The following is a 14,809-nucleotide window of genomic DNA, read 5'->3' as shown; positions in this document are numbered from 1 at the left end:
CATAAACAATAACAAAAATAGACTATTCAATAAATAAAATTGTGGACATAAAATAAATAAATTAAAAATGTTTAAATGTTTCAAATACAAAAAACTAAAAATAAATTTGATAAAGTACAAATGAAAATAAAGCCTTTTAAACTTTTGCAACCAGAAGCTGCTCTTCATATTAGTGACATACAATAACAGTAACAACAGCTTTTTGACAAGTTTAAAGTTTCTTTAAAATACATTAAAGATGTATGTAATGACTTACATTCTCATGATTTATCATGAGAACAAACATATTCACATGTGACTTTAATATCATTTCTTACTTAATGGAAACACTGCATTTACGAAACTGTTTTTTGACATTAACAGAATAACGACAAAATTTTGCGCCCATTTGCAATGGAAACACAGCTATCAACTACAGTATTTTAAATTTCCTGTAAACTGCAATGTATGCTGAGTTCTGAATGAGTCTACTGAAGTTTGTTGAAGCTGAAACTGAGCTGAAAACTAAATATTGCAAAATTCTAGCTGAAATTTAACATTAGTAAAATGCTAACTAAAAATGTCAACAGAGTGGCTTAAAATGTAGGAAAATGCCTCCTAAAGGCTAAAGGTCAGCACTCAAATTACTAAGCTAAATGAAAGCCTAAAAGGAACAGAAAGCTAGCTAAATGCTTGCGCTCCTGTCCTCCTGCTCCTTGTGAACTCTCTTTCTGACAGAAAACATCAGAAGCTACAGCCCCGACTGTCCACCTCTAACCATAGTATCAATAATCATTATTAAAAACTAATCTAATTTAATGTTTTATTTACAAATTGTTCTGCAGTGGATTCAATCATAAACATACTGTAGCGGCAGCTGCAGCTACCAGAGTGGGTACAGGATCCGTCTGTCCGTTCGTTTTCTTCCTCTTATCCGGGGTCAGGTCTCGGAGGCAGCAGTCTAAGCAGAGAGACCCAGACTTCCCTCTCTCCAGCCACTTGGACCAGCTCCTCTGGGGGAATCCCAAGGTGTTCGCAGGCCAGCTGAGAAACATAGTCCCTCCATCGTGTCCTGGGTCTTCCTCTGGGTCTCCTCCCAGTGTGACGTGCACAGAACACCTCACCAGGGAGGCATCCAGGAGGCATCCTAACCAGATGAACCACCTCAACTGGCTCCTCTCGACGTGGAGGAGCAGCGGCTCTACTGAGTCCCTCCTGGATGACTGAGCTTCTCACTTTATCTCTAAGGGAGAGTCCAGACACCCTGCAGAGGAAACTCATTTCAGCTGCTTGGATCTGTGATCTCCTTCTTTCAGTCACTACCCAAAGCTCCTGACCATAGATGAGGGTAGGAACGTAGACCGACTGGTAAACTGAGAGCTTCACCTTCTGGCTCAGCTCTCCACCTCAACAGACCGGTACAACGCCTGCATCACTGCAGACGCAGCACCAATCCACCTGTCGGTCTCCTGCTCCATTCTTCCCTCATTCGTGAACAAAACCCCGAGATACTTAAGCTCCTCCACTTGATCCTCCCCGACCCGGAGAAGGCACCCTACCGGTTTCCAGCTCGAGACCATGGTCTCGGATTTGGAGGCACTGATCCTCATCCAAGCTGCTTCACACTGGGCTGTGAACTGCTCCAGTGAGAGCTGGAGATCAGGATCTGATGAAGCCAACAGGACCACATCATCTGCAAAAAGCAGAGATGTGATCCTAAGGCCACCAAAAAGGATCCCCTCAACACCTTGGCTGCTCCTAGAAATTCTGTCATTAAAAGTTATGAACAGAATCAGTGACAAAAGACAACCTTGGTGATGTGGACCAAGCTCTGGCACCGATCATACAGGGACCTAACAGGGCCTGGTACCCCATACTCCTGGGTACAGGGTGGGCAACAAAATAACGTGCACGCCCTAAAATACAGTTTTTCTCCCTGAAATTGAAAATAGGCAGTGATTTTCAAAAATTCGTCACTCAAACGTCCCACTGAGCACTGAGATGTTGGTTAGATGCAACAGCAACTTTCTCCACAGTTTTCTTAGCGTCTCTAACAGTCACAGTAAGGTACTGGCCTAGGATTACTGACCCACAACGTTTCTCACTAACATGCTTCTGAAGGTTGGTAAAACAAAAAATAAAATAGAAACATTTCTTCTAGACTTCTTCCTATAGTTAACCAATGTCAGATTACTGCATCACCTAAATTATTCCACAGAGGATTCATTTCCTCTCCATCTGACCCTGGAACATCTGGAAAAGAAGACCTTTTTGCAGATGTTTGTGAATTTCATTTAAGCTTTTAAGACACAAGAAAAGCACTCAGAGTTCATCTTCAGCCATATATAATCAGTGTGCATTGCATTAGCAATGCACACTATTGTTTTCCTGTTTCTCTTTAACATTATTATTATTCAACTTATTCCATCTTCTTCCATGTCGCCACGCTACTCCTCCTGCATACTTTGTCCTACAGCTGCCATTGTAATTTCTATCTGTAAAGGTCCTGTGCCAAATGATTGCTTTGCCTTTTGCTGCCTGTACCACTTGTAGTTTTTGAAATATTAATGTTTAAACTTTATTCCAAAATTCATATAATGAGACTCAATGGGGCCTTGTAATGGTTCAATACTGCCCCCAGCTGTACTCAGCTTGGTACTGCACCATAGTTTTTTAATATTTAATCTCAATAGTTCAGTGTTTACAATACTAATATGATTGTATTTTGATGTTTTACTATAGTATTGTCTTAATACTGCTCTATTGTTGTAATATTATGCAGTTTAGTGTCAATAATTGTATTGGCAATGTGGCCTCTTTCTGCACACATACAAACCAACCCCTGCCACCACCTTCTGCCACAGCTCCGTTGGTCTAATGGTCTATGTCATGGACTTTCATGTGGGAAATCAGGGTTCAAAACCCGGCTAAAGCAACTTTAAGAAAAAATCTCTTCAAACTTCATATTGTCACACAATTACCTTAATTACAAACACCTGCTGATGTGACAGGCACAAGCTGGTATAGAAAACACATTTGAACTTGGTCACATTTCATTCTGCAAGTCCAATGCTGCAGGTAAAGCCATGCTGCAATGACATGCTACGTGGCAATGCACACTTGTTTTTACATCGTAAAAACCCATGTCTAGTGTTGTATTGTTGTTTGAAAGGGTTTTATCTTTGCCCACAAAGATCCTAACCTGCTCCTCAGTAAAGCAGTAACACTTTTCAAGATTGTAAAGACGAAGGTTTTAAGACTGACATTGATTAGGATATCTTTGAGTCAAATGAAAGTGAATAAAATCATCTGAAGCACAAAGCTTGTCGGGGTAGAGTTGAGTTTATCCATTTCCAGGCGGATAAACAGCTGAACAAACATCAAAAACTCAAAAAACTGAGAATTTTTATCAAACTGAAATGTGTTTGATTACCTCATTTACATTTATTAAAAGTTAAATTAGTCATTTCTGCCAAGAATTGACACAGATGCATTATTAGTTACAGTGTTGCAATATTTCCTCTTTCAGAGTGGAGTGAACATTGATAAACAAATCCTGCAGCTTTGTCAGAGGAGAGACAAGGTCGTTCCAAAGCTGGAAAAAATCCTTCGCCGACTTCAGGGTGCTAAAGACTTGGACAGTGTTCCTGTTCAGGACAGGCAGCAGATGGAAATCAAGGTGAGATTTGTGCAGCGAATGTCAGCAAATTAAATTTAATAATTTTATTTTACAGTCACCAGCGACGTGATTAAAAGAGCAAAACAAAGTATTCAGTGGCCATACAGTGACATCATCCTCAATCCACCTTTGGAGTCTCCTCTTCAGATCAGATCTTCTGACTTACAGTTTGAGTTTTCAGTTTTCCCAGCATCCTTTGCAGCAGGAAAGTCATTCAGTCACAGACATCATTTTCTAAGTTTGTTACAAAATAAAACAATAGTGAAACAAAGATGCCCTTCTTTGCTTTAATCTGGGGCATTCAGATTTTTTAGTGTTAATAACGTTAAAATATAAGAAGTAAATTAGCGATTTCAAAGACTAATTTGTCACTTCCTCTTCCTTCCCTCACCCGTCTGCTCTAAAAGTTTCAGTCAGCAAATTTTAGCTCCACCTCCTGGCTTAACAAAAACAGTTTTCTCTAATTTCACCTCTGAAACAAACGTTTGTGTCTGTGATCCATGAAGCATTTAGAGTTGTGTTGATTTACACATTTAGATTTGGTTTGATATCTGAAGTGAAGTTTATGACTGTAAATCTAACAAAAAAAAGCACCAGGTACTGTTGCATGCTGTACTGAATATTAATATGATATTAACCGTTTAAGCTTTAGCTTCCCCTAAACTTATTTTTATTTAGCTTTATTAGTGGAACTGAGGAAATTGTGTAGCAGTTTGTGTGTTAGCGAAGCTAATATTTTGTTTAGCTGTGCCCACCACTCTGTAATATATATTTTTCTTTTATTGCAGTAAAAGATGCAGTAAAGAGTTGCAGTAAATGAAAACCTCAAGAACAAAACTTTAATACGCCTGCTCTCTATTTGTGTTTTCTATATTTTTTTATAATTTTTAAAAATATATTTTAACACGGACGGAGCCATTTTATTTACACACAAAGCATTCTGGGTAAATGATGATGTGGATAGGTCCTCGGTGCGAGGCTGTAACTGAGAATATGGATAGAGGACAACAGAGCTGCTTCATGGAAGAAGAACCTCAGCTTAGCCTGTTAGCTTAACAAGGCAATATAGCATTAGCACGACAAGCTAACAAGCTAAACTGAGGTCCTCCATCCATATTTTCAGTTGCAGGCTGAGCCATTTTTGTGTTCCCCTCTCTGTCACGTGGATGGAGGACCTCAGTGACGAGAGGAGAATGTGTAGCACTGAGCTAATACATAAATATGGTGATAGCGCTGGGGCTAACACTAAAGCTAACAGGCTAAGCTGAGGTTGTTCTTCCATGAAGCAGCTCTGTTGTCCTCCATCCATATTTTCAGTTCCAGGCTGAGTCATTTCTACCTTCTCCTCTCTGTCAACGCTCTCTGGTTTCATTTAAAAGAGTCGATCATCAGATATTGTCCAAGATTAACCTTCAGGGTGGATATAGCTCGCTAGCAGCCTCGCACCGAGGACCTATCCACGTCATCATTTACCCAGAATGCTTTGTGTGTAAATAAAATGGCTCTGTCCGTGTTAGAATATATTTTTAAAAACTAAACATCCTACAGTATTTTTACAGTCTTTATTTTACAGTTAAAAGAAATGTTTATCAAATAAAGTCTAATGTTACAACTAATCATGGATCCGTTTGAGTGGTTCTCAAGCTTTTCATGCTCCGTCCATGTGTTGTGAGTAAGCTGTGTAAAAACAGTGTCTCATCAGCTGTTTCTTTCTTTATATTTTTGTTTGATGTTGCGCTCAGATTAACCCATCTCGACCATCATCAGTCAGACCGTTTGTCCCTGATTTAAAGTGACGCCTCTTCACGCTGCAAATGCTTCACCAATAGAAAGAGAGAAAAGCTCTCAGTTCATCATCTCGTCTGTCCGGGTCATGAACCATTTAAAGAATAAAGAGCAGACCCACTTTCCACCCCACATAGAAACATTGGTTGTGTAACGCCGAAACAAATCTGAGTCACAACAGTGTCTAAATATTAGATGTGCCAGGACATGAGTCCCTGGTGATCACCTCTCTGTTATAGAAGATAATGCACACGGTTTGTTTTTAATTGCTTTTTACTAACTGCTACAAAATAAAATAAATAGGCAATGACAATTTAAAGCACACCATATCAAAGCAAAGCAAGAAGTTCAGATGAAACACAGGAACTTGAAGAGCTGTTTGCTTCAAAGCAGCTGGGTGGAGAAGTTTCATGTTTTCTTTGAGCTGAATGAAGGCCAAAAGTGTCCTGCTTCAACATGAAATGTGTATACTATACCTTATATATGTACTGTATGTGTGTACAATAACTATACTTAATACTGGTTTACTTTTTATGTTCAGGTTTCAGGTTTGAAGCAGGAACTGCAAGTCATCGAGGACCAGATAAAAGACTTGAGAGAGACACGATCAGCAGGGTAACAGCTAATGGTCATAACTGAATGTCAGAACTAATAAACTTGAATTATTTCTAATGCTGATTAAGTTTAAAATCTCTTTTCAGTTTGAACTAAGACAACACAGAACATCCGTCTGATGTTTCCATAGAATAATGTTTTACTCTTACTGCGTATTTTTTATTCTTTTACAGCATTAGAAAGCAATCATATAACCACTGTTATAAAAGTAAGGTTTTTATTCTGAATGGTGGAAGGAGGCTTGTTAGAAATATAAATATCAGTGTGATTGAAAGTCTAAATTAAGTTGTATATTGAACTTATGTGAACAAAAGTAAACACGTCTATAAAAATACCAAAGTAGCTATAAAAGAAGAGCTGTGTGTCTTTATTGCACACACACATTTATCCATCTGGTTCCCACACCTGATTAATCATTTTAAGGTTGATGGTGTTAAAAGTCAACGGTGTTCAAGGCAAAGCCGGTCCATCACAGATCAACAGACATTCAGGAAACACAAACATTTTATTAAAGAGAAGACAATAATAAAGAAAGTTTATGTTTTAAGACTTGTGTTTCGTGCATGCTGTATGCTTCGATGGTCTTGTGGACTGGACTCAGCAGCCAGAGAATAGAGGTACACCCTGAACTGGTCACCACTAATCCAGTAAAAGCCAAACAAATTCCCAAGATGAACACTCTCTTGGGGTAAAGTAGAATTACCTATACCTATAACATTCATGTGTTTTAGACCAAAGAAGTAAATGAGTATTTGTAAAACAGAAAAACACTCATGGAAAACGGAGAACAAAGAAACTTCACACAGAAAGACCTCAGTCAAAACCAGGAACTTCATGCTACACAACTCTGTTAGTGGTGAGTATGTGTATCTATAGTACATGTAAATGTATTATAGATAAGTATATTTATACAGATAAATAGCTAAAAAAAACATTTTTAATTTGTTGGCAGTAACACATCTCAGGAAAATTGTAAACAGCCTGTAAACAAGGCTGAGGAGACCAGTTTGGGGTTTTTGTCTGATAAAGGATAATCCTGGGTTTTTAATGGATTTTTAATTTCATAAATCACTAAATGTTTTCAGTTTGTGAGTTCTGGACTGCAGTGCCTGAACTCTCCTATAAAACCATATGGTTTAGAATCATCTTGCTGAAATACAGTCACTGGCCATTTTCTTAGGTACACCTTGCTAGTACCTGGTTGGACCATCTTTTGCCTTCAGAACTGTCTTAATCCTTCATGGCATAGATTCAACAGTGTACTGGAAATATTCCTCAGAGATTTTGGTCCATATTGACATGATAGCATCATGCAGTTGCTGCAGATTTATCGGCTGCACATCCATGATTAGAATCTCTTGTTCCACCACATCCCAAAGGTCTTTATTGGATTGAGGTCTGGTGAATGTGGAGCCATTCCAGTACAGTACATGTGTTCAAGAAACCAGTCTGAGATTATTCACTTTATGACATGGAGCGTTATCCTGCTGGAAGCAGCCATCAGAAGATGGTACACTGTGGTCATAAAGGGATGGACATGGTCAGAAGATGGTACACTGTGGTCATAAAGGGATGGACATGGTCAGAAGATGGTACAATGTGGTCATAAAGGGATGGACATGGTCAGAAGATGGTACAATGTGGTCATAAAGGAATGGACATGGTCAGAAGATGGTACACTGTGGTCATAAAGGGATGGACATGGTCAGAAGATGGTACACTTTGGTCATAAAGGGATGGACATGGTCAGAAGATGGTACACTGTGGCCATGAAGGGATGGACATGGTCAGAAGATTGTACACTGTGGCCATAAAGGGATGGACATGGTCAGAAGATGGTACACTGTGGCCATAAAGGGATGGACATGGTCAGCAACAATACTCAGGTAGGTAGGCTGTGGTCTTGACACGATGCTCAATCGGTACAAATGGGTCCAAAGTGTGTCAGGAAAATATCCCCCACACCACTGCACCACCACCACCAACCTGAACCATTGATATAAGGCAGGATGGATCCATACTTTCATGTTGTTGATGCCAAATTCTGACCCTACCATCAGAATATCGCAGCAGAAATAGAGACTCATCAGATCAGGCAATGTTTTTCAATCTTCTATTGTCCAGTTCTGGTGAGTCTGTGTAAATTGTAGCCTCAGTTTCCTGTTCTTAGCTGACCGGAGGGGCACCTGGTGTGGTCTTCTGCTGCTGTAGCCAATTCGCCTCAAGGTTCGACATGTTTTCATTCAGAGATGATCTTCTGCAGACCTCGGTTGTAATGAGTGGTTATTTGAGTTACTGTTGTTCTATCAGCTTGAACCAGTCTGGTCATTCTTCTCTGACCTCTGGCATCAACAAGGCATTTGCGCCCACAGAACTGCTGCTCTCTGGATATTTTCTCTTTTTTGGACCATTCTCTGTAAACCCTAGAGATGGTTGTGGGTTAAAATCCCTGTAGATCAGCAGTTTCTGATATACTCAGACCAGCCTGTCTGGCACCAACAACCATGCCACGTTCAAAGTCACTTAAATCACCTTTCTTCCTTATTCTGATGCTCGGTTTGAACTGCAGCAGATCATCTTGACCATGTCAACATGCCTAAATACATTGAGTTGCTGTCATGTGACTGGGTGATTAAACATTTGTGTTAATGAGCAGCTGGACAGGTGTATCTAATAAAGTGGCTGGTGAGTGTATGCAATAATACTTATGGGAATATACAGTATGTAAGCACAAATACGTTTTTGTATATACTTAGCATAAAAAGTTGGGAAATTTGAGTTTGGTAGATTTCTTTGTTGTAAAAATGCTTCTTGGCGATATATCTTTTACATTTTGAAAGTCAGTTAATTTCCCTTTTAAATGGTGCCACATTTGTAAGGAACATGCAGGAGCACTACTGACACTTGTTGAACTTGTTTTGAGCTTCTGGTACCTCCAGGTGCTGCCAATCATGTTCCCGCTAACAGATCTGTTGCCAAGAATTGTTACAACAAGGAAATAATCTGAAATAATGAAGTGTAAATACAATGTTGCTTCACTTAAGTAGAAATTGACCACAGTAATTTATACTTTACTGGAGTCATTTTAACCAACTATTTACTTTTACGCCTTACAAATTCCTGGCTTGTCATTATTCAGAAAAAATAAAACTCATCCAGATATGTAATGCTTCCTGGACTGAGTGAATTTGGATTGTGGTTAGACGAGAAGTATAAATATACAGTATACCATTCTGACATCCTACTGGTTTGTACGTCCAGCTCACCTGCAAGACACAAATCATGTCACATTCCAGCAGGGCATAGCAGACGATTGTAGCATAGTTCATCATACATTTTTCAACATTAACATTTTAATATAGTCATTATAGCCTTTAATGGTTTTTATTTCCTTACATTACTTTTACTTTTATGCTATAGGTAGAATTTAAACCAGTACTTTTACACAGTTGTCCTTACATTTTGTGCTAAGTATATATTCAATTTAAAAATACTTTATTAATCCAAAAGGAAATGTACATGTTGTTGTAACTCATATATACTCAGTTACATTTTACTTAAGCAACTTTTTGGAGAAATAAAATACTTTTAGTAATATTTTTATTACATTGTACTTTTTACTTTTACTTGAGTAATTTTATTATTAAATATCACTCCTCTTACTTGAGTAAAATTTCTGGATACTCTGCCCACTGTGAGCAACTACACTGAATGAAGAACAAGCTTGTTTTCACAAGACACACCTGCAGGTTTTGTTAGTTTCATAAATTTTATGTTGAACAGAGGTTTATAGTAACTAAGTACATTTACTTTGTTGCAGTACTTAAGTGGTTTTTTTGAGGATTTGTAATTTTACCAATAATTTTTACATGCTACTTTTATTTCGTTACATTTTAAAGCTAAAAATGATATTACTCCTTTACTTTAAAATGTTCAAACTCATCATGAAAGAAGATGTTTCTGCTCTAAAAAATGAAGTGTTGAATTTATTCAACAAAGTCACGTCAAATGTCAAAGAATATACATATATTGCTCAATTTACTAATCCTGGCTTAGTGGAACAATTTTGGTTCAGGTTTAACAGTTTATTTCTTAAAGAGTGTGTAAAAGTACTTTACTTTCCCAAATTTTATGAAGTTTTATGACTTTTACTTGAGTAATTTTCTCGTCAGTGAATTTTTTTTACCAGTCATTTTCTGTCCATGTAAATTTGCTTTTACTTAGTTATTTTTTTCAAGTACTTTATAGACCTCTGATATTGTACAAAACTGATAAAATTTCCACATATCTTTATATTTTGGTCCGTCTGATGTAATTTATAATTATATAATAATTTAATTATAATTTTTAATAATATATTTATATAATAAATGATTGGTTAAATGATTGCTCAGTAGTTATCCTGAGTATCCTGTAGTGGTTATCCTGACTGGGCTTTCCTGAAAGCAGACAGGAAACACAGACAGGACTCCATGCAACCTTCAGGTGAAAATGAAGACCCCAAACCCAGACCCAAACCAGTGGTTATTCCGTATGTTGCGGGTGTTTCGGAGAAACTGAGACGTTTATTTTCTAAACATGGTGTCCCAGTGGCTTTCAAACCCCAAAACACATTACGGCAAAGGCTGGTTCACCCCAAAGATCCGGTGCCCCGGCACAAACAGAGCAATGTTGTATATGCTGTTAAGTGCCAGGAGGACTGCGACCAGTTGCAGCCACTGTTCAAAAGAATGTCCCAACACAGACGAGCTAATTCTAATGGCCAGAACTCTGCAGCTTTCACTCATTTACAGGCCAGCGGTCACTCTTTCAGAGATGAGGATGTTCTCATTCTTGATAGAGAGGAACGTTGGTTTGAGAGAGGAGTAAAAGAAGACATTTTTGTGAAGAAAGACCGTCCATCATTAAACAGAGGTGGGGGCCTCCGTTTTCAGTTGTCCCCCTCCTACAGCGCTGCTATTGCCAGTATCACTCCACCCCCTGTTAACAATAGGTGTTAATTAGGTGTCAACGATAGCCATGTGAGTATCAGTCACATGGAGGCAGTGCTTAAAAGCCTGAATTTTGCCTGAAACTCTCAGACTGAAGAAGTCTCTTGGAGGAGAGACGAACCGTTTCATTAGAGAAGAACCCGTCCAGAAGACCTATACAATTTTTTTCTTTTTGATTGCTCTGTACTTTAGCAACCTTTTTACAAAATACTTTTTAAACTTATTTCTTGGATGGCTACTTGAGTAAAAATATGAAGTAATAATTATATACAGGTACATACATGTGTACAACACACATACATATACACATATGAAGAGAGAAAGTGTGTGTGTATTTTTAAAGTCCAGATTCACGCAAAACGTGTCATGAACCCGGAAATGTAGTCCTTCACATCAGAGGCAGCCGCCTGTGGAAAAACCAGCTGGTGAAGCCAAAGTGAACCAAGCAGCGCGAGGCGACACACAAACCAGCGCGAGCAGTTTTCACTCAGCACTGCCGGCCGGGCTGCACGGAGCGGAGGCTGGCTTCAGATGTGTACGAACACTGCCTGCTTACAGCACCGCAGAAACAAGCCCGGACCCCGGACTAACGATGTGAGGGGGGTGAAGGTGCGGGGACCCCGGACAGAGATGAGCCGTGCCCGGGAGACTACGAGCTCGGCTACACTCGTCAGCGACAGCTAGCTAGCTCAGCTAGCCGCTCGTCGCTGGAGGAGCCTCGGTTCGTCCGGACGTGGAGCAGCAGCATCCAGCCGCCAACCACGACACGACAGAGGTGGGTTTCACCGGAAGGTTTCACCGGTGCTTCGTGTCTGATGCCATTAAAAAAAAACCTGGTTCCTTTCGGCGCTAGCCGTGCAGCTAACCCCTGGGCTCGGACGGATTGTATCTTGAATCTGGCTGCTTGTTGTAGGCGCGGAGACACAAAGCTGCATGACACCCCCCTCTGTGGCCGGGTCACAGTTAACTCAGCTCGATGAGGGTTCAGATTAACGCCGAGCTGCGCTGTTTGAGCCGGGAACTAGCGTAGAGAGAGGACTCAAAGTGAGGGTAAATAATGGCATTAGAGCCGGCGGACTAAAGGCGTCAGTGCGGTCATGTGAGCCCAGCAGCAGGCTCGGTCCTGCGGGTTCTGATCGAGCAGGTCCACGTTGCGTCCCGGAGGGAGGAGACTGAGGAACAACTGTGTCAGCTGGTGTCAGTTAGAGACTGAGCTCCTCTGCAAGGCTGCATTAGCACCACTTCAGCAGGCAGAGCCGTGGAGGTATGTTAGGTTTGTTTTCTAACTCTGTCTGGACTTAAATAAAAATATGGATTAAATACATTCTTCTGCAGGTAAAGTAGACCTAAGTAACTTCTGCTACTGAAAAAACTCTAAATGCATTAATTATAACTTATCTGTGTCTTTGATCTTTGTGCCACTTTTATCACTCCAAAGAAAGAATGTGTTGTTTGTGTTAGTCTGTCTGTTAGCAAAATATCCCATGAACCAGTGGACCATTTTAAATGAAACTTTCAGAAAGTAATCACCGGATCCACAAGTACAAATGTTTTACTTTTGGAGTCAACCCCATTCAAGATGACTGCCACAGCTGAACAAACTTAGCCAACAGTAAAATAGCTTTAACTCAAACAATTTTTACAAATATTGATATAAAACATGGTGTGGTAGTAGTGGGTCTTCCTATATTGCAGATTGTGTGTATTGTGTAACATTATTTTCAAAGTTTGACCCAAACGGCTATAACTCGGTCTGTGTGTGTGCTGTCAGTGTGTGTTAGTGCAGTTACAGGATTAATACACAAGGCTGTATTTATCAGCACTAATTGGTTTAGGTGTCTCTAATGCTATGCACTGGTCCTGACCTTCATCCTTCTCTCATCCCTCCATCAGATTAGAGCCGATGAGGAACTGTGAACTCGTTCTGTGTGCGATCGTTCACGCAACTCTTCATTTCAACATTTGTTACCCTCCACTGTTTGCTCATGAGCTGCTGGACTTTGTGCGGATCACTTTTATGTACCGTTATAGAGGTTAGTGCTCATCGTAGGCATTAAATTCATATTCTCTTCTGAATACGTTGAGTTTAATTGGTCCAACATTTCTTGACAGGATGCTGTGTAGAGTTTTAGACTAATAGGGATGGAGTTGTCCTTTTGGTCAAACCTTTATAAAGTAACATGTGAGCTGTCACTCAAACTTTTGCTACCACAGCATACTGTAACTCAACAGTCGTTTTAGACATTTTTGTGTTAATGCTGTGGCTGCCATCTTGGATCTATTTCCAAAGTAGAGCTGGGCGGTATGACCCAAATTTTATATCACGTATTTTCAAGTTACACCAGTTTCACGGTATTTGATGGTATTTTTTTCCTCACAGCTCAGCTGATAATAAAATGTACAAATTTTGCTTATTGACTTTTTTCTTTTACTGTACCTCTGTATCACTGTTTCCCTCCTCTTGTACGTCTTTTCTTCTTTGGTTGTAGACAGTAATCGTGCATTTAGGTTTGATCGTGAAGGGTTGACAAAAAAACATTATCTGGTCTATCGTTGCGTGTTAATAAAACTTAAAAGGACAACTCACCTTGCACACCAGTCAACTCCGCTACACTACAAAACTACTTCCCCCCGGGCTTTTCACAATAGAAGCACGCTAGAGTCTCCATGCAGTATAACATAGCATGTTAAATCTAATCGTACACGTCACTGAAGAGTTGTTTACTATTCATCGATGGTGAAAATTGGATGTTTTTTTTTACGTCAGACTATATAAGCGGCTGAAACACACCACCTGCCGCCTGTTGTTCCAATAACGTTAGCATGCTAATGCACTTAGCGGTGCTGCAAGGAAACGTGTCCCCAGGGAAACAGTTCACTGGCGGCCGCAGCGAAACATTCCACGCATGTTCAGGCTATTTACACCGGTATTCAGAAAAGTCATATAACAAAAATAAAAAAACGGTTTTCGGTACGAAACGGTATACCGCCTAGCACTACTCCAAAGGTCAATCAGCTGTAGACGTACAAGTTAAGTTTCATTACAATTCACCCAGTGGGTCATGAGATATGTTGCCAACAAACAAGCATGTACTCCAACTGTTCATGCTAAAGGCTGTCACACTGTTTGAAACAACTTGTGCCGACAAATGCAAATTTTGTCCACCAACCTGGTGTAAGTTCTTAATAAGTTAACAGAAAGTTGATCTATAATGATCAGACAGTGATTTTGGACATGCTGATATTTTTCAGCTTATGCCGACGAGCAGCTGATAAGTTAGTTAAGTTACAGATAATTAATGCACAAGTTCACATGTTACAGATAAGTTACTATTTGTTACTCATGAGTGGACATAAGTCTGAAACCAGTAGGGCAGTTCTGAAGTGAACACTTAACTTTTTTAACCTCTGACCTGTCTTCACTTCTGTGCAAAATCAGTTTAATTTATATTAATTATTATACAACACAGGCAAACTATTTGGTCACGAATAAAACAGTTCCACTTGTCTTTGATCTTGGTCCCAGAGACAGAACTCTGTTCAAGTTAAAGTCAGAACAGGTTTTCTTAAACACTAAAGAGACATTTTCTTATTATTAATCAGATAATAAACAGAATAATCATCTTTTCATTCATAATTTTATCAACGTTAGGGCTGCCACAAACGATTATTTTAATAATCGATTAATCACCGATTATTTATTCGATTAGTCGACTAATCAGATCATACGTTAATTAAATATAAAACATAGAGCTTATCG

At 39.4% G+C, this 14,809-nt stretch overlaps 2 protein-coding genes across 5 annotated transcripts in view; both read left to right on the top strand.

The window, feature by feature from the left end:
* vars2 (valyl-tRNA synthetase 2, mitochondrial) overlaps nt 1-6,605 on the top strand; it is a gene marked incomplete at its 5' end in the record, with an annotated part of 29,627 nt that extends 23,022 nt beyond the window's left edge. The window contains 2 exon segments of the mRNA XM_014026750.1: nt 3,509-3,658; nt 5,985-6,605. Of these exon segments, the coding sequence (XP_013882204.1) occupies nt 3,509-3,658; nt 5,985-6,062 (228 nt within the window).
* Nucleotides 6,606-11,428: 4,823 nt separating this feature from the next.
* Nucleotides 11,429-14,809, top strand: part of mgat1b (alpha-1,3-mannosyl-glycoprotein 2-beta-N-acetylglucosaminyltransferase b) — a 13,962-nt gene continuing 10,581 nt past the window's right edge. Inside the window, exons 1-2 of one of the 4 annotated variants that reach the window (XM_014026747.1) lie at nt 11,429-11,824; nt 12,943-13,082. The gene's annotated coding sequence lies outside the window, so the exon portion shown is untranslated. The other 3 variants (XM_014026748.1, XM_014026746.1, XM_014026749.1) reach the window with 3 other exon arrangements.

The sequence above is a fragment of the Austrofundulus limnaeus genome, unplaced genomic scaffold (assembly GCF_001266775.1).
Source record: "Austrofundulus limnaeus strain Quisiro unplaced genomic scaffold, Austrofundulus_limnaeus-1.0 Scaffold587, whole genome shotgun sequence".
NCBI classification, from domain to species: domain Eukaryota; kingdom Metazoa; phylum Chordata; class Actinopteri; order Cyprinodontiformes; family Rivulidae; genus Austrofundulus; species Austrofundulus limnaeus.
This window is presented reverse-complemented; position numbering and strand designations above follow the sequence as displayed.